We start from the raw sequence: 18843 nt of genomic DNA on the forward strand, positions 1-18843 counted from the left end.
GCTTTCCTGGAAGCTACACTAGCAAGTTCCATTTGCATGTCATGGGGATCAACTCATGTGACTCAGTTCTGAACAAACAGACACACGGAGTGTCTAGCTTCAAACATGTGCTAGCTTCAAACTCCATGTGGGTCGCCTTCAGTGTGGAGGAGCTTGTTCCTGTCTGGCCTCAGCCAGAAGCCCCGTGCAAATCACGAGTCCCCACCCAGGGTGGTTTATAGGAGAGATTTATTTGAAGAAATATTACAACATATAAAAACTACATAAAGTCTTAATTTCCACTCATACAGTGGTAGATTTGATATAATGCATAATAAAAAACTTTTAAAATCCAGAATGCACAAAGTACTGCACAATTTGATCACTAAATCATTAGTTGATAAGCGAACCTCACACAACAGCTTCATGTCAGCCAAGGCCACAAACACCATGTACCACACATGTGAACGGACAGATTGACATGTTAAAAACACAACATCAGTGCATGTTGGGGATTCCTGGTGCCAGAAACAGGGGTGACGGGAGGGCAGAACTAGTCCTTAGCAGCTTCCTCCTCCTTTATTTTAGCTGAAGGGAAATAAAAGGAGAAGTCACTCTGGGGAACACGCACGGTATCACGCTACATGACAGGTGAGGAACAGACATGGACCATCAGGAAATGTTAACGTACTGATGTAACAGCTGACCCAGTAAGCGGCAGAGTGCTAAAGGAACATTCATGGAGACTGAATACTCCTCAAAAGGTCCCAGGGGGTTCTAGACCCAGAGGCTCGAGTGAACAGCTGAGGCAGGTGCCTGCTGAGCCAGACTCACTGAACAGGAGTGAGGGAAATGGCCCCAGGGCCAGCCCAGCAGCCAACCTGACCAAAGGCCTGCTGTGTGCAGCGCGCCTGCTCTAAGCACTCGACACGTGCAACTCAATCCTCACAGCAGCCCCTTCAGAAAGATGGGTGACCCACATGAGGCCCAGAGTCCAGAGCGGTGGCCGGCAGCTGCCCCTGCATGTACCCCCAGAGGGTGCTCAGGCCCCAGAGGAAGCCCAGCCCACCCCACCATACCTGAGGCACTCTCTCGGGCTTTGGCCAACATACAGAGCTTGATCTCCAAGCCAATGGCTTTGGCCAGGGGCGGCGGCACAGCATTGCCCACCTGCGGGAGGGGAGAAGGGCAATGCCTGGTGTGGATGGCCAGGCCCGAGGCCCGGGGTCAGGTGTACTGCCGCCCCTGCTCAGACGGAGGACACCCTGGGCATCGCGCCCCTTGGGGAGGGGTTCTGGTCCTGCTCACATGGGCCCAAAGCCCTTCCAGCACAAGGTCCTCGGATCCTCCAACTGGCCCATCGTCCCACCCCACAGCCATAGTTCACTGGGCCTTTGAAGAGCTTCAGAAAGACTTGAGACAATGACACATGGGGCTGGGCGCGGTGGCTCACGCCTGTAATCCCAGCACTTTGGGAAGCCAAGGCAGGTGGGTTAGTTGAGGCCAGGAGTTCAAGACCAGCCTGGCCAACATGGCGAAACCTCGTCTACTAAAAGTACAAAAACTAGCCGGGCATGGTGGCACATGTCTGTAATCCCAGCTACTCGGGAGGCTGAGACAGCAGAATGGCTTGAACCCGGGAGGTGGAGGTTGCAGTGAGCAGAGATGATGTCACTGCACTCCAGCCTGGGTGACAGAGTGAGACTGTCTCAGGAAAAAAAAAAGACAAATGGGCTACCTAGACACGTTTCGCTCCCAGCTAAGAGTGGCTGCTTCCCTGGCCGGCGCGGAGGCGCATGCCTATAATCCCAGCACTTTGGGAGGCCGAGGCAGGTGGATCACCTGAGGTCAAGAGTTCGGGACCAGCCTGGCCAACATGGTGAAACCCCGTCTCTACTAAAAATACAAAAATTAGCCCGGTGTGTTGGCACACAACTGTAATCCCAGCTACTCAGGAGTCTGAGGCAGGAGAATCACTTGAAACCAGGGGGGTGTAGTAGGTTGTGGTGAGCTGAGATCATGCCACTTCACTCCAGCATGGGCGAGAGAAAAGCTTCATCTTAAAAAAAAGAAAAAAAAAAAGTGGCTGCTTCCTGAGAACCAGATTCGGCGGGAGGGGCGAAACATGGTTTTTCACAAGAACCCTGGACACTGGTTTTTAAGCTATGCATGTGCCCTGTGTTGATGAAAATACACTTAACTAAGACTAACTTATAGACTAACTCGTCAAGTCAACCTGACAACTGAGAAGCAGGTAGGAATTAAGGTGCTAGTTCATTTGAACCTACAGTGAGTGAGCTGTCGCCACCGTGGGTTTTAGCCTGCTCCCTTAGTGTGACGGACTGTCCTTCTGGCTCAGTCTCTGACTCAAAGACAAACAGTAAGGAACCAGCGTAGGGATACAGCCTGACTCGGATGTCTCAGCCCTGGCCCTCCTGTGGGCCATCGTCCTACTGCGAGTGCTGGGGCTACCCGGCAGCCAACAGGTGTCCTCTCGGAAGTGACTGTGCTGGCCCCAGTCCCACCCAATGACAGGCACAGAAGCCTCCTTCCTGTCCAGACCCAGTGGGCGCCGCCCCACTGACCTGCCGGTGCTTGTCCAGGATGTTGCCGAAGAGCCGGTAGGTGTCGGGGAAGCCCTGGGAGCGGGCGCACTCCCGCACGCTCACCACGCGGTGCTGCTCGGGGTGGAGCACGCGGCCCTGGGGCAAGAGGCGCAGTGGGTGAGGGTAGTAGCACCCAGGCCAGGTCACCGTGGGGGACAGGGAGGGAAATGGCAACCTGGCAGCGTCCGGCCGTGGCCTTGGCCTTGGCCTACGAGCCTGTCCCATGGACACGGAGCGGGCAGGAGGCAGAGGAGGCCAGGTGCCTGGGGTCCTGGGGTGCTGTCCTCCAGTTGGCTAAGCCCACACCTCCACCCAGTTAGGCCTCCAAGTACAGGGCCTGACACAGGCCCTTGGACACCCCCTCCCCACCTACCTGCTTGCCCATGGGCTCGGGGTTGGTGACGGTTGTGCTGAAGAAGCCATCCCACTCGAGCCTTCCATAGAGGCCAGCCCAGTGGTTGTGCCGGTTCCCGGTGTGGGGCAGGCACCAGGGGATGAGGGTGTTGAACTGCCTGGCTGCGGGGTCGCAGGCTTTGCCGGCTGGAAGAGAGGACAGTGATGAGGCTGCAGTTACGGGATGGGGTATAGGCTTGGGACGGGGGACAGTGGCTCTTAGAGCTTTGGGAGGCAGAGATGGCACCTCCTGTGCAAGGGGACCCCTGGGGTGGAACAGCCAACAATCCTCATTCTCTGGGCACTGTGTTTGTTATTATTACTATATATTTTTTTGAGACAGAGTCTGGCTCTGTTGCCCAGGCTGGAGTGCAATGGCATGATCTTGGCTCACTGCAACCTCTGCCTATGGAGTTCAAGCGATTCTCCTGCCTCAGCCTCCCAAATAGCTGGGATTACAGGCGTGTGATACCACGCCCAGCTAATTTGTGTAATTTTAGTAAAGATGGGGTTTCACCATGTTGGCCAGGCTGATCTCGAGCTCCTGACCTCAAGTGATCTGCCTGCCTTGGCCTCCCAAAGTGCTGGGATTACAGAGGTTGAGCCACTGTGCCTGACCTGTTTTATTTGTTTTATTATTTTATCTATCTATCCATTCATTCATTCATTCATTCATTCATTTTAGAGACAAGGTCTCACTCTGTCTCCCAGGCTGGAGTGCAATGGCACAATCACAGCTCTCTACAGCCTCAACCTCCCAGGCTCAAGTGATCCTCCCGCCTTAAAGTGCTTCCCAAAGTGCTGGGATTACAGGTGTGGCCACCAACCCAGCCTGCTTTTACTGCTTAACATGGTCAGCAGCTACCTTCTCTGGGACACCCAGGTTTGGTGTGTCTGTGCCCTGCCCTGGCCTCCAGGTTCACAGGTCAAAGCCCCAGGGCTCTGCCTTCCTTCCCCTCAGCCCATCGGGAACCACGACCTACAGGCCCCACCTTCCACGCAGGAGCAGACCCCACGGAGGGCCCCAGAGCTGCTGCGGCCGTTCTTCCTGTCATGGTGGGTATACCGCAGCTTCCTGGCCATGGTGCCGTCCGAGAGCCGCACCTCGATGTTCGGCAGATCGCGCCAGTCTGAGCCGGGGGCCAAGGGGATGTGCCGCATGCGGGCGGCCACCAATGCACTCATGTCCTGAAAGAGTGTGGGGGACCCAGCTGTCACCTCGTGTAAGCAGCATCCGAGCATCCATGGTGGGCTGGGTGCTGGGAACACCATGGTGACCAGGAAGCCCCCTGGGGCTCACGCCCATCGGGAAAGAGACAGTCGGGGATGTTGTACTTGGCTCAAGGCCATAGCAGAGACCTGAGGCAGCGCAGGGGCGGGACAGCGTGGGAATCTAAGCTGAGTCTTTAGGGTGGGGGAAGGGGAGTGGTGCCAGGGGATGGTGAAAGGGCTGGTCTTGGCATCCTGGGAAAATATGCAGGAAGAGGCAGCGAGGGGGAAGGCAGTGGTGGGTGGGCAGTGGCTTGACACCATTCCAGACCGAGTCTGAGTCCAGGAGTGCGGGAGCTCTGACACTTCCCATGACCATGGGAGAGAGACCAGGGGTCACGCAAGGGCTGAGGTCTCAGGAAGAGGAGCCTGGGATCAGATTCCATGTCCCCCCTGAGCCTTGGGAAGGCTCTGACTGTTCCCATGAGGCTGCTAGGCTGGGCCTCCGGGGGAGCTGCTTTGTCAGGGTGCCGTTACCTTACAGATGTGGTCCCTGAGGATGGGCTGGTACTGTGCGCCCCGGAGCTGCCTCTGGAACCAGGACTGAGGCTCCCCATTGTAGGAGATCTCCAGTGCTGAAGCTCCATTCCGCACCTCTGGCAGGTCGGACATTGTGTCTCGCACCGTGATGGTCCGAAAAGGACCTGAGCTCAACCTGCAACAGGAGGTCGACACCTCTGGGCATGCACGCAGCAGCTGTCCCCTCGTCACAGGTGCTGCCCCCTGCCTGCTCACATGGCCTTCTCGAGAGGTCACAGCACACTGCCTGAGGTCACATGAGTGGCAGTGTGCCTGGATGCCATCTGGAAGAGGGGACGAGGTTATGGCATGGACTTTGTGGATGACCACAGCCAAGCATGCGGCCAGCCGCTCTACATGCGCTATCTACTAGGGAAGCAGATGACGCGGGGTCAGAATTGGAGAAGGGGGGTGACAGAGCGCCGTGTTGCAGGCTGGATGCCGTACCATCCTCTCCTCCCTAAATCTCACCAGGGAGCACTCACGGGCCCTAGGAGCTACTGAGGCCCGCTCGGCAGTGTGGAGGAGTGACCAGGGCCACCTACCTGGTTATGTTGCTCACGAACTTCTTGTCGTCCACCACCACACTCAGCTGGCAGGCCCGGGGTGCAAACACGTGCAGCGGCTCCGGGAACAGGGGAAGTTTCTCTCCAGGGGCTGCGGCCAGGATGATGGCCCGCCTCCGCGTCTGGGCCACGCCGTACTGACCGGCCTGTGGGGGAGAAGGACAGACACCCCCATCAGTGGGACACTCCCAACTGGACAGGCCAGACCCAGGCCTGGCGTCAGCAGCCTGACTTGGGAGCAGCTGGCCGATGCAGAGTGCACTTGCAGAATCCCCAGTTACCCCAGCAGGCACGCTCCTGGTCAGAGGAGGTTGGAGCAGATAAAGAACAAAAGCAGCTGAGCGCAGGGGACAACCACTGGGGAAGGTGGGAGCGAACCTTGTGGGCAAGTCCAGCCAGCTCTGAAAGCACTGCAAGGGCCCCGAGGTCTTAGCACTCAGGGAGAACAACACTGGAGACCAGGAGCCCTGCCACTTCCCTAATGGCTGTGGTTACAAGGACAGAGAACGTGGCTGTGACAAGTCTTGCCTGCTGAGCCTGAGTCACCCTGAGGCTGAACTAGGGGACCGGGTAGCCAAGTGCTTGCCCACTTAGGCAGACATCCTGTGCTAGCATCTGAATAGCTGCTTCATTTTTAGTTATACCCTCAATCGCTGAGCTGATAGAGGACGAGGGATGCTTTTCAGATAAGGCCTGGGCCCCACAGACCATGTCCATCCTGTCCCTGCAGACACAGCCACCTGGAGTGCAACCCTCGGCCATCTGTGGGGGTTTGTATGTGCAGTTACCCAGAGCAAAACTGTCTTTTAAATCGATCGAACAGCAGCTGCCTACACATGTCTCTGCACACCTCACTTCCCCTCCCTCATGCAGACTCAACCGCTCCGTGGTGCTCCGTGGTGGGCTGCTCACCCTTCTCCATCGAGGGAAAGGAACCGGGAGCTACCTGGTGAGAAGCCCCTGGTAGCCAGCCCTCCCGGGCATGTTCGAGAACACAGCTCAAGAGACGCTAGAGGTGGACTTGCTGGGGGCTGGCTGAGCATGCATCTCCCCTGACCCCACCAGTGGGACAGAGCACCACGCCAGCCTCTGCCGCCTGAATGGCAGGCCTGTGCCATTGAACCCTGCTTTCAGTAAGGGACGGTTGGCTGCTGGCCGGGTCATGTGCTGGCCACATCCATCTGCCCGCCCCGGCCCCGGGGCCCACCTGCAGCACGCCGAAGGTGCACTGATAGCCCATGCGGACCAGGCAGCGGAGGGTGAGCTTCAGGACCATGGAACGCTTGAAGGAGACAAAGTTCCTGACATTCTCCAGGAGGAAGAACCGGGGCCGGTAGTAGTCGCAGTAGCTGTAGGGGGCAGGAGAGACTGCAGGAGTCACCTCCACAGACAGAGGGGAGAAACGACCCACTGTGCTAGAAGCCCCTCGTGAATGTTATCAAAGTCTCTCCCTACTGAAAGCTGAGCTGTGAGTTTCCAGCGGGCAGAAGCCTCAGTGCAGGGTGAATGACCACTGCTGACACGCGGCACAGCCCCAGGCCATCTGTCAACATGGGGGGGCTTCTACCTGTTTACCTGAGGAAGGAGACCACCAGCGAGTTTTTGAACTTGGAGTAGGTGCGTGAGTTGAAGCGGTTCATGCCACTGAAGCCCTGGCAGGGCGGCCCACCGCACAGCATCTCCACGTCTCCCTTCTGGGGCAGCCGCTGGCCGCGGGAGTTGGTGGTCTCCCCGGCCATGACCAGCTTCAGCAGTATGTTGCAGTCCTCTGTGAACACCGTGGAGCCAGGGTTGTTCAGTCGGAACGCCTGGGCCGCGGGGTCCCACATCTCGATGGCCCACAGCGTGTCAGAGATGCCTGGCGGATCAAGAACGAAGCCATGCTTTCAACTTCCCAGAAGGAGATTTTTTTTTTTTTTTTTTTGAGATGGAGTCTCGCTCTGTCACCTAGGCTGGAGTGCAGTGGCACGATCTCAGCTCACTGCAAGCCTCCCAGGTTCAAGCGATTCTCCCACCTCAGCCTCCCGAGAAGCTGGGACACTACAGGTGCCCGCCACCACGCCCGGCTAATTTTTGTATTCTTATTAGAGACAGGGTTTCACCATGTTGGTCAGGATGGTCTCGAACTCCTGACCTCGTGATCCTCCCACGTTGGCCTCCCAAAGTGCTGGGATTACAGGCGTGCGCCACCGTGCCTGGCCTCGGAAGGAGATTCTTGAGTCAGGAAGGTGACCGGGGTTGGAAGTCGTTTCAGGTAGCACCTGCCCAGTCTGGGCTCACCAGGTGTTCAGAGATGGAGCCTACGGGCACTCACCTGCTTGGTGGAATCCCTCCGACAACCCCCCGCAGCCAGAAAACACATCCAGGGTCCGCAGCTTGGGCAGCTTGATCTCCTTCTCTGGCTCGCTCGGCTCACAGGCTTGGGACTTGGGCTTGCCCTTCCCTGGGGGAGAGAGGCCAGAGGCTAAACCTGATCCTGAGTCCAAGTCCCACCTTGCTCTCAAGCACCTTGTTAATTCAGGCAGCCTCGCTATCCCAGAGTTGGTAACACCAAAGGTGGTTTTACACTGAGGGATTCACAGGCAGCCTCCAAGTTACAGAAGAATGACTTGAAAAGAAACTCATACAATGACATACCTTTTCCCTTGCCCTTCCCTTTGTTTCCAGGGCTACGGGCATGGTTGGGAGGATCTTCAAAGCTTTTACTCTTCGCATTATAGGCCTGAAAAGGAGAGAACTGCCATCGTTTGGGAGAGAAGCGCACTGGTCCCCTCTCTAACACAGACTAGTAAGAAGGCAATTTCATAGCCACTTAATTTCTCCCTCAGTGAGGCATGGTCAGTTAGCCACCAATAAGAGTAGTGTGACTTTGCTACAATGGAAACTTAAAACAATCCATCTTATTAATACTAACATTTGATCTGGCTGACACTGAAATGCCTATTATAAGCACTTGGGAGTACTCATTCTAGAACAGGAAAAAGTGCTATACAGAATCTGCTGTCCAATTGAGCTATCCTCATCCAAGCCTGGGAAAACGTGGATGTATCGTTTTAAGATAACAACACGGAAAGGCCAAGCCCCAACAATTTACAAGTCATGAGCTTGATCAGCTGACTACCGGGCCCTCTCCATAACCAGGGCCACCTGCACGGGCATGTGGGCTGGGCCTGGACGTGGGTGCCTGGCCCAAGGGACCCAGGAGCAGGGGTACCTTCTCCAACTCATACTAAGACACCAGTCAGGCTGGTGGAGGCTGCCTCACGATCCTCAACGTTCAGTTGCACCAAGACACTAAAATGTTATGTTCTCTAATGACACGCTTTTTAAAAACCAGGAGTGTTAAACTCCGGAACTACTTGAATCTCATACAACTTGTGCTCCGGAGAACCCTGCCCAGACCCCCGTAAAGCTCCTGCAGAACAGCTTCACGTCAGCCAACCACCCACTTCTTACAAAAGCTGAAACCCTGCAGCCAAGCCGCCTTGTGCATAACCCGACATCAGACTCCTTCTGGACAACTTTGACCCCGAAGCCTTCCCTCTAGCAAGCAGGGGCACCACCTCGAGGAAGTAGAAGCGGTTGGGGCCGCCCATGGAGTACACCTGGACGCACTCGGGCAGGTCCTCCCCATACTCCACGGTGCAGCGGCCCTGCACGGCCTTGAAGTCCACCACAGCCTCCTCGTCGCTCCAGTAGAGCAGGTTGATGTCTGCGTGGTAGCTCGCCGGGGTGGACTTGTGGGTGTTCTCAGGCCTGCGAGCGGGAGAGGCCTCGTTAGGAGCTCTCCTTCGTGGTGAGCTTATGCAGAATTAAACAGCACCATGTTCCTGGGGTGCTCAGGGAACTGCTGGGTAAAGACCACCCCCCGCCAGTAGGCAACCACCAGGTAAAGACACCCCCAGTTAGGGAACCGCAGGGTAAGGAACCCCTGCCAATTAGGGAACCGCAGGGTAAAGATATCCCCTCCCCACACTGGGGAACTGCAAGGTAGACAGACTCCCCCCATTTAGGGAACCGCAGGGTAAAGACCCACCCCCAGTTAGGGAACCGCAGGGCAAAGACCCACCCCCAGTTAGGGAACAACAGGGTAAAGACCCACCCCCAGTTAGGGAACAACAGGGTAAAGACCCACCCCCAGTTAGGGAACTGTAGGGTAAAGATATCCCCTTCCCACATTAGGGAACTGCAAGGTAGACTCCCCCACAATTAGGGAACCGCCGGATAATGACCCCCCACCCCAGTTAGGGAACCACAGGGTAAAGGCCCCCTCAGCGAATCATAGGGTAAAGACCCCCCCCATATTTAGGGAACCGTAGGTAAAGATATCCCCTCCCCACATGAGGGAACTGTAAGGTAGACTCGCCCCCAATTAGGGAACTGCCAGGTAAAGACTCCCCAACCGTTAGGTCAGGTTGGCTGCTTGCTCTGCACGCCTGGCCCTGCCCTGTGTGGCCACCTGCCGGTAGCAGCCTCTCCAGAGTGTGTTTCTCTCACCTGTACCCCTCAGAACCCTTGTTTTATTTCCCGTTATTACAAAGGCTTCAGGAAATCTTTGATCTATGTTAGCTAAGAGGTGAGGCAAGTGTATACCTTCCTGTACAGGCTAGTTTCAGGTTAATGCCCAATCACCACCAGTTACTCGGGTCTTAGAAAAAGAAAACGTAATAGGCCAAAAGCTTAGGAAAGAGAAAAAATCCCAGAGACAGAAAGGAGGACCTGGGAAGAGGTGGGGACAGTGGGACAGAACCTGGACAGTCATAGATGCAGCTCTGGGATGCGGGTGCCCAGACACTCTACCCTTTTTTTCTTTTGAGACAGGGTTTGGCTGTCACCCAGGCTGGAGTGCAGTGGTGGGATCATGGCTCACCACAGCCTCAAATTCCTGGGTTTGAATGATCCCTCCAGCCTCAGCCTCCCAAGTACCTGGGACTACAGGCATGTGCCACCACACCCAGCTGGTCTTTTTTTTTTTTTGGTAGGTTCAGGGTCTCACTACATTTCCTCAGGCTGGTCTCGAACTCCTGGACTCAAGTGATCTTCCTGCCTCAGCCTCCCGAAGTGCTAGGATTAGAGGCGTGAGCTACAGCGCCCAGACAGCTTAAGGATTTCTTTTGGAAAAAGGGCTCTGCAACATTAAAATAAGGACCTAAAAGTGAGGGCTGGGAACTAGAATTCTAGTCATTATCAATGCCCACCGATAATCAAAAACACTTGGAAAAACAGCTAACTCAACCTAACTCTTAGAACAACCGTGGGTGCTATGTCATAACCCTGTTTCAGGCAGAGCCTTCTAGAAGAGTCTGCGGCCTCGTGGAAGAATAGAGGCCTCCACTGACCTGTAGAACTTGTTGACCCGGATCTTGATATCAGTCTCGTTGGGCCTGCCGTTGCTCTTCTTGGGACAGAAGATCTCTTTGATCCGGCCAATTCGGTAGGGCTCAGGGGCATCCAGGTTGCTGCCTTTGATGTAGTCGGAGTATTTCCGGTAGTGCTCTGGGTACAGGTCCTCGTCCACAGGCTCCTTCCGTGGGCGTTTCACGGGACTGGACAGCTTGATGCTGCAGAGAAGCACCCACTTAGCATCAATGAACTTTCCACCTTGCAGTGGTCAGTCAGACATGACTGACCCGTGACAATAGCCATTTAAAGTCAAACACCTGATAAATTAAGGTAGGTGTGTACCTTAAGAAATGATTTAGGCTGGGCATTGTGGCTCACGCCTGTAATCCCAGCACTTTGGGAGATCGAGGCAGGTAGACTACAAGGTCAGAAGTTCGAGACCAGCCTGGCCAACATAGTGAAACCCTGTCTCTACTAAAAATACAAAAATTGGCTGGGCGCGGTGGTACACGCCTGTAATTCCAGCTACTCAGGAGGCTGAGGCAGGAGAATTGCTTGAACCCAGGAGGCAGAGGTGGCAGTGAGCTGACATTGTGCCACTGCACTGAAGCCTGGGTGACAGAGCAAGACTCCATCTTGAAGAATAAAAAAATATTTAGCTGGAAATTCAGTCTCACGGTTTGAAGCAGGCATTCAGCCTCTGTGCGTTACTGGCTACGGTGGTGGCCAGCACTGCTTAAATACCCCAGGCTCCTGCCTCCCGACCACTTGGCATCTTGTGTTTCCTGGCCTGTGACGTGAGCAGAAATGACCTAAGAGCACGTCACTGCCTGGGGAATGTCCTGTGTGCTTTCCCTTGGGCTCAGAGACTGGCAACTTCTGACTCCAGCAGCCCAGATATCCAAGGGACACAACAGGCGGAGTTCTCTGCTGACCTGTGATGGGCACCTCGTATGAGCAAGACAGTGGCTACTGTGGTTTTTGTTGAGACACTTTCACTCTATCACCCAGGTTAGAGTGCAGTGGCATGATCTCGGCTCACTGCAACTCCTCCTCCCGGGTTCAAGCGATTCTCGTGCCTCGGCCTCCCAAGTAGCTGGGATTACAGGCACCCGCCACCACGCCCAGCTAACCGTGGCTAATTTATTTTTAGTAGAGACAGGTATGTTGGCCAGGCTGGTCTTTTTTTTTTTTTTTCTTTTTTTTGAGACGGAGTCTCGCTCTGTCGCCCAGGCTGGAGTGCAGTGGCGCGATCTCGGCTCACTGCAAGCTCCGCCTCCCGGGTTCACGCGATTCTCCTGCCTCAGCCTCCTGAGTAGCTGGGACTACAGGCGCCCGCCACCGCGCCCGGCTAATTTTTTGTATTTTTAGTAGAGACGGGGTTTCACCGTGGTCTCGATCTCCTGACCTTGTGATCCGCCCGCCTCGGCCTCCCAAAGTGCTGGGATTACAGGCGTGAGCCACCGCGCCCGGCCGGCCAGGCTGGTCTTGAACTCCTGACAGGCACGAGCCACCATGCCCAGTCCAGTTTCTGTGGTTTTAAGTCACTGTGATTTGGGGTTGTTGCTATGATACAACCTACGCTACCCTGACTAAGGCTCTGATCTAGAAGAGACACTGGAGAAGGCCAATCTAAGGCGACACGGGGGCCTGGGGCAATGGGAATGAGGTCTGACTAGTGGGGAAAAGCTGTTCTTTGGAGAGGGCCTGCCGTTAGGGAAGGCGGCTGCCATGTTCTCCCCACTAGGCCCCCCAGGAGTCTGACAGGCTCCAAAGGCACCTCTGTGCTGAGTCTCCCACTCTGCCAGGAGCACCTGGCAGAAAATACTACAGGGAGGTGTCCCCTTCCAATCAAGGACAACCAGAGGGGGTAATGCACCCTAACTGTGCCAAGGCTGGAGGGACCCTATTTCTCCAGGTCTCATAATTCACAGTAACTGAACTAAGGGAGCTGGGGCTCTAGGGAAATGGAACTGTGAGCTGGGAAAGCATCTGGAAAATGTGGGCTGTAATTCCAACCACGCACTTATTCTTAGCAAAAACACAGAATGCATCAGTGTGGAAACGATCTGTGGCTTTAGGTTTTTCCTGAAAGAGCCTCGATCCTCCGACACAGATAAGTCATCTGATGTAATTCCCTCTTACCAAGAAGTAACTCATGTTCATTAAGCCTTTACTTTAAGCCAGGTACTGTACGGAGCACTTTCAACTCACTCAACCCTTCGAGCCCCAGCAGCCAAGATCCCACTCTCCCACTTCACAGCAGGGGACGGAGAGGAGGTGTCCTTGGGCAGAGGCAGAACTGGGGAGGGCCCCCAGCTGTCCCTCACGCTTTAGCCAGTAAGTTCCTTTTTGCTTTTTTTATTTTGAGACGGAGTCACACTCTGTCGCCCAGGCTGGAGTGCAGTGGCATGATCTTGGCTCACTGCAACCTCTGCCTCCCAGGTTCAAGTGATTCTCCTGTCTCTGCCTCCCGAGTAGCTGGGACTACAGGTGTGGTGGCACACCCGGCTAATTTTTGTATTTTTAGTAGAGACGAGGTTTCACCATGTTGGCCAGGCTGGTTTCGGACTCCTGACCTCAGATGATTCCCCACTGCCTCAGCCTCCCAAAGCGCTGGGATTACAGGTGTGAGAAATCACACCCAGCCAAACCAGCGAGTTCTGACTTTTACAGTCAGCTTTGCTCTGCAATAGCATCACGGTCAGTCTACACTCCATGCTTTATGTTGTCTGTTTGCCACCTATGCCGAAGTGAAGGCTGGGATAACAGCTGGTGCAGAGGGGTTGGGGATGTCTGTGAGGAGGGGGACACCACAAAGCCAGCCTGGCTCGGCCTGGAGCGCCCCGGCCCCGGCTGCTCCAAGGGGGCACTCACTTGAACGTGAAGGCCTCAGGGGGCAGGTAAACGCCATCACCGACTCGGTATGGGATGCCGTTCTTGGTGGCTGAGTAGTAGAGGACCCGGCTGTCCAGGTCCTCGAGCTGCTCCAGGACCCTGGGGATTTCTTTTTGCCTCATCTCAGCCAGACGGGCACAGCTCGCACAGAACCTGAAGGAAACAAAGGGACAGAAGCGTAAGGCCCTGAGGTGGCCGGCGGTGGCCGCAGCAGCTACTGCCAGCTTAATCCAGAGACTCTGGCGACCAAGAGAAAACATTTGCAGATGATAGAAGGAAGGAAGTGGCTTTCTTGTGCTTTGTGTTCACATTTTGAAGGCACTTATTTGAGACCAAAGTCCAGAGAGAATATAGCAAGAAAATCAAGCCACTTTTGAGTCATTGATACAAAACCCCTAAGATATCAATGAAGAGAGTCTAGAATGCGGTTAAGAACACACCACCAGCAAGAGTCCCGAGCGGCTCAGTGAGGAACTCAATCCAGCAGAGACTCTTACTGTTCTCTCTATAAAGGCCCAACAGGTATTTGAGGAAATTCAACATTATTCTTGACTAGTAAGCCCTTAAAGGAGACCTGAAGACAGCCTTAAAAATAGAGATCAAGGCCCAGCATGGTGGCTCATGTCTGTAATCCCAGCCCTTTGGGAGGCCAAGGCAGGAGGATCGCTTGAGTCCAGAAGTTTGAGACTAGCCTGGTCAACACGGTGAGACCCCGTCTCTACAAAAAAAAATTTTTTTAATTAACCAGGCAGAGTGGTGCACGCCTGCAGTCCCAGGTACTCAGGAGGCTGAGGCAGGAAGATCACTTGAGCCCAGCAGGTCGAGGCTGCAGTGAGCTGTGACCACACAACTGCACTCCAGCCTGGGTGACAGAGTGAGATCCTGTCTCAAATAAATAAATAAATAAATGGGGTTGGGTGATAATAAATAAATAAATGGGGTTGGGTGCGGTAGCTCACGCCTGTAATCCCAGCACTTTGGGAGCCTGAAGGGAGCAGATCGCCTAAGGTCAGGAGTTCCAGACCAGCCTGGCCAACATGGTGAAACCCTGTCTCTACTAAAAATACAAAAATTAGTCGGGCATGGTAGCAGGCACCTGTAGTCTCAGCTACTTGGGAAGCTGAGGCAGGAGAATTGCTTGAACCCAGGAGGCAGAGGTTGTAATGAGCCAAGATCGTGCACTCCAGCCTGGGTGACAAGAGTGAAACTCCATCTCGAACAAATAAAAATAAAATAAATAAAAAATAAAATGAAAATAGAGATCAAGCTGAAGTCAGCATGAGACTTATGGGAGAAGCACAGATACCCCCAGGGGAGCCCTCTTGGCCTCCCTGGGTCTCCCTGGTTGCCACCTGCTCCTCTGGGGGTGCTGGCTGCTGCTTTTAGTTGAAAAAAGTGAGGTACGGAGGTTAAAAAGAAGGCATGTGGCATTGGACATTAACAAATAAAAGCTGGTCAGGCACAGTGGCTCACGCCTGTAATCTCAGCACTCTGGGAGGTCAAGGCGGGCGGATCACCTGAGGTCGGGAGTTCGAGACTAGCCTGACCAACATGGAGAAACCCCGTTTCTACTAAAAATACAAAAAAATTAGCCGGGCATGGTGGCACATGCTTGTAGTCCCAGCTACTCGGGAGGCTGAGGCAGGAGAATCACCTGAACCCAGGAGGCGGCGGTTGCGGTGGGCCAAGATTGAGCCGTTGTACTCCAGCCTGGGCAACAAAAGTGAAACTCTGTCTCAAAAACAAAATAAAAAATAAAAGCTTCCCTAAAAGCAGTCACCCAGTTAGAAAAGAATCCAATAAAGGTCTCATTTACAGGAAAAAATATCTAAGAAACAGCCAAAAACATGCCAGAGCTGGGCACACACTGAAGAACACACGGGAAGTCTTGAAATGGGAAGACGAACCCTGATCCTGGGTAGAGAACCCTCTTACAAAGCCAATGCCAGGTCATCCACACACTTAAAGCAACTCCAGGCCATCTATACCGTTGAGCATCATCCATAGTCAGGCTGGCCTTTGGTGAGCAAGAAACACAAACTGGGGGGCCACTGGGGGAAGCCAACCAGACAGAAGCACACAGGAAACGGGAGCGATGTGGGCTGAAAGTGCCTGTTGACCCCGAGCCTGGCCCCAATGCTCACTTGAACTTGTTGTCCTCCGTTGGCTGGGTTTTTGGAGGGGACTCGAATCTCGCGTAGTCTTGATCGTACCACAGCTGGTAGAAGTAGGTCTTCCCGTCGTCCCCCTCCAGCAGAGACTCGGGATCCATGCCTCCCTTGGGAGATAAGAATACGTGTCAGGCCAGGCGTGGTGGCTCATGCCTGTAATCCCAGCACTATGGGAGGCCGAGGCGGGTGGATCACCTGGCCTTCCAGGCTGGTCAGGAGTTCGAGACCAGCCTGGCCAACATGGTGAAATCCTGTGTCTACTAAAAATACAAAAAAAAATTAGCCAGGCGTGGTGGCGGGTGCCTATAATCCCAGCTACTCAGGAGACTGAGGCAGGAGAATCACTTGAACCTGGGAGGCAGAGGTTGCAGTGAGCTGAGATCATGCCATTGCACTCCAGCCTAGGCAACAAGAGTGAAATTCTGTCTCAAAAAAAAAAAAACAACACACACACACACACACACAAGATAATACAAATAAAAACAAAACAGAACACATGTCAGCAGTTGACCCTCCATGGCAAGGCGGGGGCTCGCGAGGGGCACCAGGCACTCACCTCCATGGCCCAGTTTTCGGATGGGGATTTGTAGATGACTTTCACTTTGCTGTGGATATATGAAAGCTGCATGTCCTCACATTCATCCACCAAGAACAACTCCAGAGGGTCCGACGTGGCCCCGAGGACTGTGTCTGTCCCAGCGCAGAACCAGTGGGCGTGAAACATCTGCCCGTTGATGCTGTCCTCCCACAGCGCCGTGACCCTGGAATCAAGACGGGCATGGGGAGAAGTTCTGACCTGGCCAGCAGATATGTGACCGAGTCTGGGCAGCGGCACTCGTCCTTTTCGGTTTTCATCTAGGGCAAAAAGCTGCTGGTGCTATTTTGGCAAAACAGGCATCTCCTACTTGATGAGAAAGTACGTGCAGAAGTCAAGCAAAAAGAAAGATGCAAACCTTGCTAGATACAGCGGTTTTGAGGAATCATCTGGAATAACAGAGACACAATCCCCAACTTCCAGGGTTTCCGCATCAATGCACACCTTCTTATAGTAACTCTTCTTCCCGTCAGTCTGAAAATGAGAGCTGATGTTCAGGGAGGATCATTTTGAGGGTCTTTGCTGGCCTTGACCTGCATGGTTCTCTGTTACTTAATGTAAGACATGACTCCATTTCATCAAGAAGTCAATGAAGAGTTGCTGCTAAAGAGAACATCCTGTTCTACAAGGGCTTCAATAATAAAAAAGAAGAGAACATCCACCCTCCTCGGCCGGATGCTGTAACCAAGGGAACTCGCGTCCCTCCCACTTCTGCTCTGCCACTCGGGTCCCAGGATTTGATTTTAACAGCATAGCTCCCAACACCTCACCATTGTCTGTAAGGCCACAGCCTGAACCCTGGCCCCTGTCCTGCCTGTCACCCCCTGGCTCAAGCCAATCCAACTGCAGGGGCCTCCTTCCTTTTCTCCACCAAGGTAAGCTGACTGCCACCTCAGTGCAGCTCTCCCCCAGGTCTTGGTGTGGCTAGGTCCTACCTGACCTTCTCCATCTCAGCCCACGTGTCACCTCTGCAAGGCCTCGCGGCCCTAGCCTCCTCCCAGCCCCCTACCCTGCAGAGGTACTCATGCCATGCAACAGTACCCATGTCTGTCCTCCTGCAGGGGCTCAGCCACGGCCCAGGCAGCCAGCAGGCGGCAAGCCTCATGCTTAAGTGAACTGATTGCATCTTTAATTTACGGACATCAGAGAAGCAACACAGAGGATACTCACTCCTTTCTCTCATACTGTGGTAAAGGAACTGACCCTCAGTGAAGCCGATGACCACAGAACAACTGGGAGGCCATCTGTTGGTGCCCCCAAAAGACCCATCCCACGCCAGAGGGGGCTGTGACGGCTCTCTTGAAAACAAGCGCCGGGCGCGGTGGCTCAAGCCTGTAATCCCAGCACTTTGGGAGGCCGAGGCGGGCGGATCACGAGGTCAGGAGATCGAGACCATCCTGGCTAACATGGTGAAACCCCGTCTCTACTAAAAATACAAAAAACTAGCCGGGCGTGGTGGCGGGCGCCTGTAGTCCCAGCTACTCGGAGGCTGAGGCAGGAGAATGGCCTGAACCTGGGAGGTGGAGCTTGCAGTGAGCCGAGATCGCGCCACTGCACTCCAGCCTGGGTGACACAGCGCGAGACTCCGTCTCAAAAAAAAAAAAAAAAAAAAAAAAAAGAAAACAAGCTATGAGGGGCCAGGCGCGGTGGCTCCCGCCTGTAATCCCAGCACTTTGGGAGGCTGAGGTAGGTGGATCACTTGAGGCTAGGAGTTTGAGAATGGTCTGGGCAACATGATGAAACCCTGTCTCTACTAAAAACACAAAAAAAGTTAGCCTGGCATGGTGGTGCATGCCTGTAATCTCAGCTACTCAGGAGGCTGGGGTAGGAGAATTGCTTGAACCTGGGAGGCAGAGGTTGCAGCGAGCTGAGATCATGTCACCACACTCCAGCCTGGGTGACAGAGCAAGACTCTGTCCCAAACAAAACAAAACAGAAAAACAAGCTATGAGGGCTCACCTGCCTGACGCCCCTAGAACTGTGTCAAATGCCTATTTTGGGACATTAGGAGAACTGAGCCTTGTGGCCACACAAAAATGCCTTGCTGGTACTGAGCCACAGAACATGGTCTCTCGGCCAGTCCTGCTCCTCTCAGGGGCAAACAGGCAGGTTTCTTGGTGCTGGGGCTCAGGTTGACCAAGAGGTCAGGTTGGCAAGATACTAGGGGAACCTGCTTATCGGGAACATGGCAGTGAGCCGAACGAGGGGCTCCAAGGGTTACCTTGACGGCTTCTCCAACCCAAGAGATGCGATTCTTGTTCTGTTTCTTTTTCTTCCCCTGGTGCATTTTTTTGGGTGACGGCATCTCTGGGATGTTATCATCGACTTCCTCATCGTCATCTGCCTCCTTCATGGCCATATTGGGACACCTGCAATGTCACTGGTTATACCTAAGGCCCCTTTTCTAAGTAAGACCAACCAAGGCTGTTTTCGTCCTAACAGGGACAGGCCCTGAGACAATGCCTAACGAAGGAATCCTGGTGCTATCCCACACACGTGGGCCC

The 18843-nt window shown here is 54.3% G+C and overlaps 1 protein-coding gene across 3 annotated transcripts in view; it reads right to left on the reverse strand.

Annotated features, from left to right (window-relative positions):
* Nucleotides 1-210: 210 nt before the first annotated feature.
* The window catches only part of DNMT1 (DNA methyltransferase 1), a 69612-nt gene continuing 50979 nt past the window's right edge, over nucleotides 211-18843 (reverse strand). For 2 of the 3 annotated variants that reach the window (XM_025369219.1, XM_025369221.1), the window contains 18 exons: nucleotides 18561-18708; nucleotides 16698-16813; nucleotides 16301-16505; nucleotides 15718-15851; nucleotides 13553-13726; nucleotides 10672-10893; nucleotides 8896-9088; nucleotides 7970-8054; nucleotides 7647-7775; nucleotides 6908-7190; nucleotides 6540-6681; nucleotides 5312-5478; nucleotides 4725-4902; nucleotides 3971-4166; nucleotides 2959-3125; nucleotides 2565-2681; nucleotides 1059-1149; nucleotides 211-567 (listed from right to left, as the gene is read on the reverse strand). In XM_025369219.1, coding sequence (XP_025225004.1) covers nucleotides 533-567; nucleotides 1059-1149; nucleotides 2565-2681; nucleotides 2959-3125; nucleotides 3971-4166; nucleotides 4725-4902; nucleotides 5312-5478; nucleotides 6540-6681; nucleotides 6908-7190; nucleotides 7647-7775; nucleotides 7970-8054; nucleotides 8896-9088; nucleotides 10672-10893; nucleotides 13553-13726; nucleotides 15718-15851; nucleotides 16301-16505; nucleotides 16698-16813; nucleotides 18561-18708 — 2782 coding nt within the window. In that variant the 3' untranslated portion in view covers nucleotides 211-532. Of the gene's footprint in view, nucleotides 568-1058; nucleotides 1150-2564; nucleotides 2682-2958; nucleotides 3126-3961; nucleotides 4167-4724; nucleotides 4903-5311; nucleotides 5479-6539; nucleotides 6682-6907; nucleotides 7191-7646; nucleotides 7776-7969; nucleotides 8055-8895; nucleotides 9089-10671; nucleotides 10894-13552; nucleotides 13727-15717; nucleotides 15852-16300; nucleotides 16506-16697; nucleotides 16814-18560; nucleotides 18709-18843 lie in introns of all 3 variants that reach the window. The other variant, XM_025369220.1, reaches the window with a different exon arrangement.

Source organism: Theropithecus gelada, chromosome 19 (assembly GCF_003255815.1).
Source record: "Theropithecus gelada isolate Dixy chromosome 19, Tgel_1.0, whole genome shotgun sequence".
Classification (NCBI taxonomy): domain Eukaryota; kingdom Metazoa; phylum Chordata; class Mammalia; order Primates; family Cercopithecidae; genus Theropithecus; species Theropithecus gelada.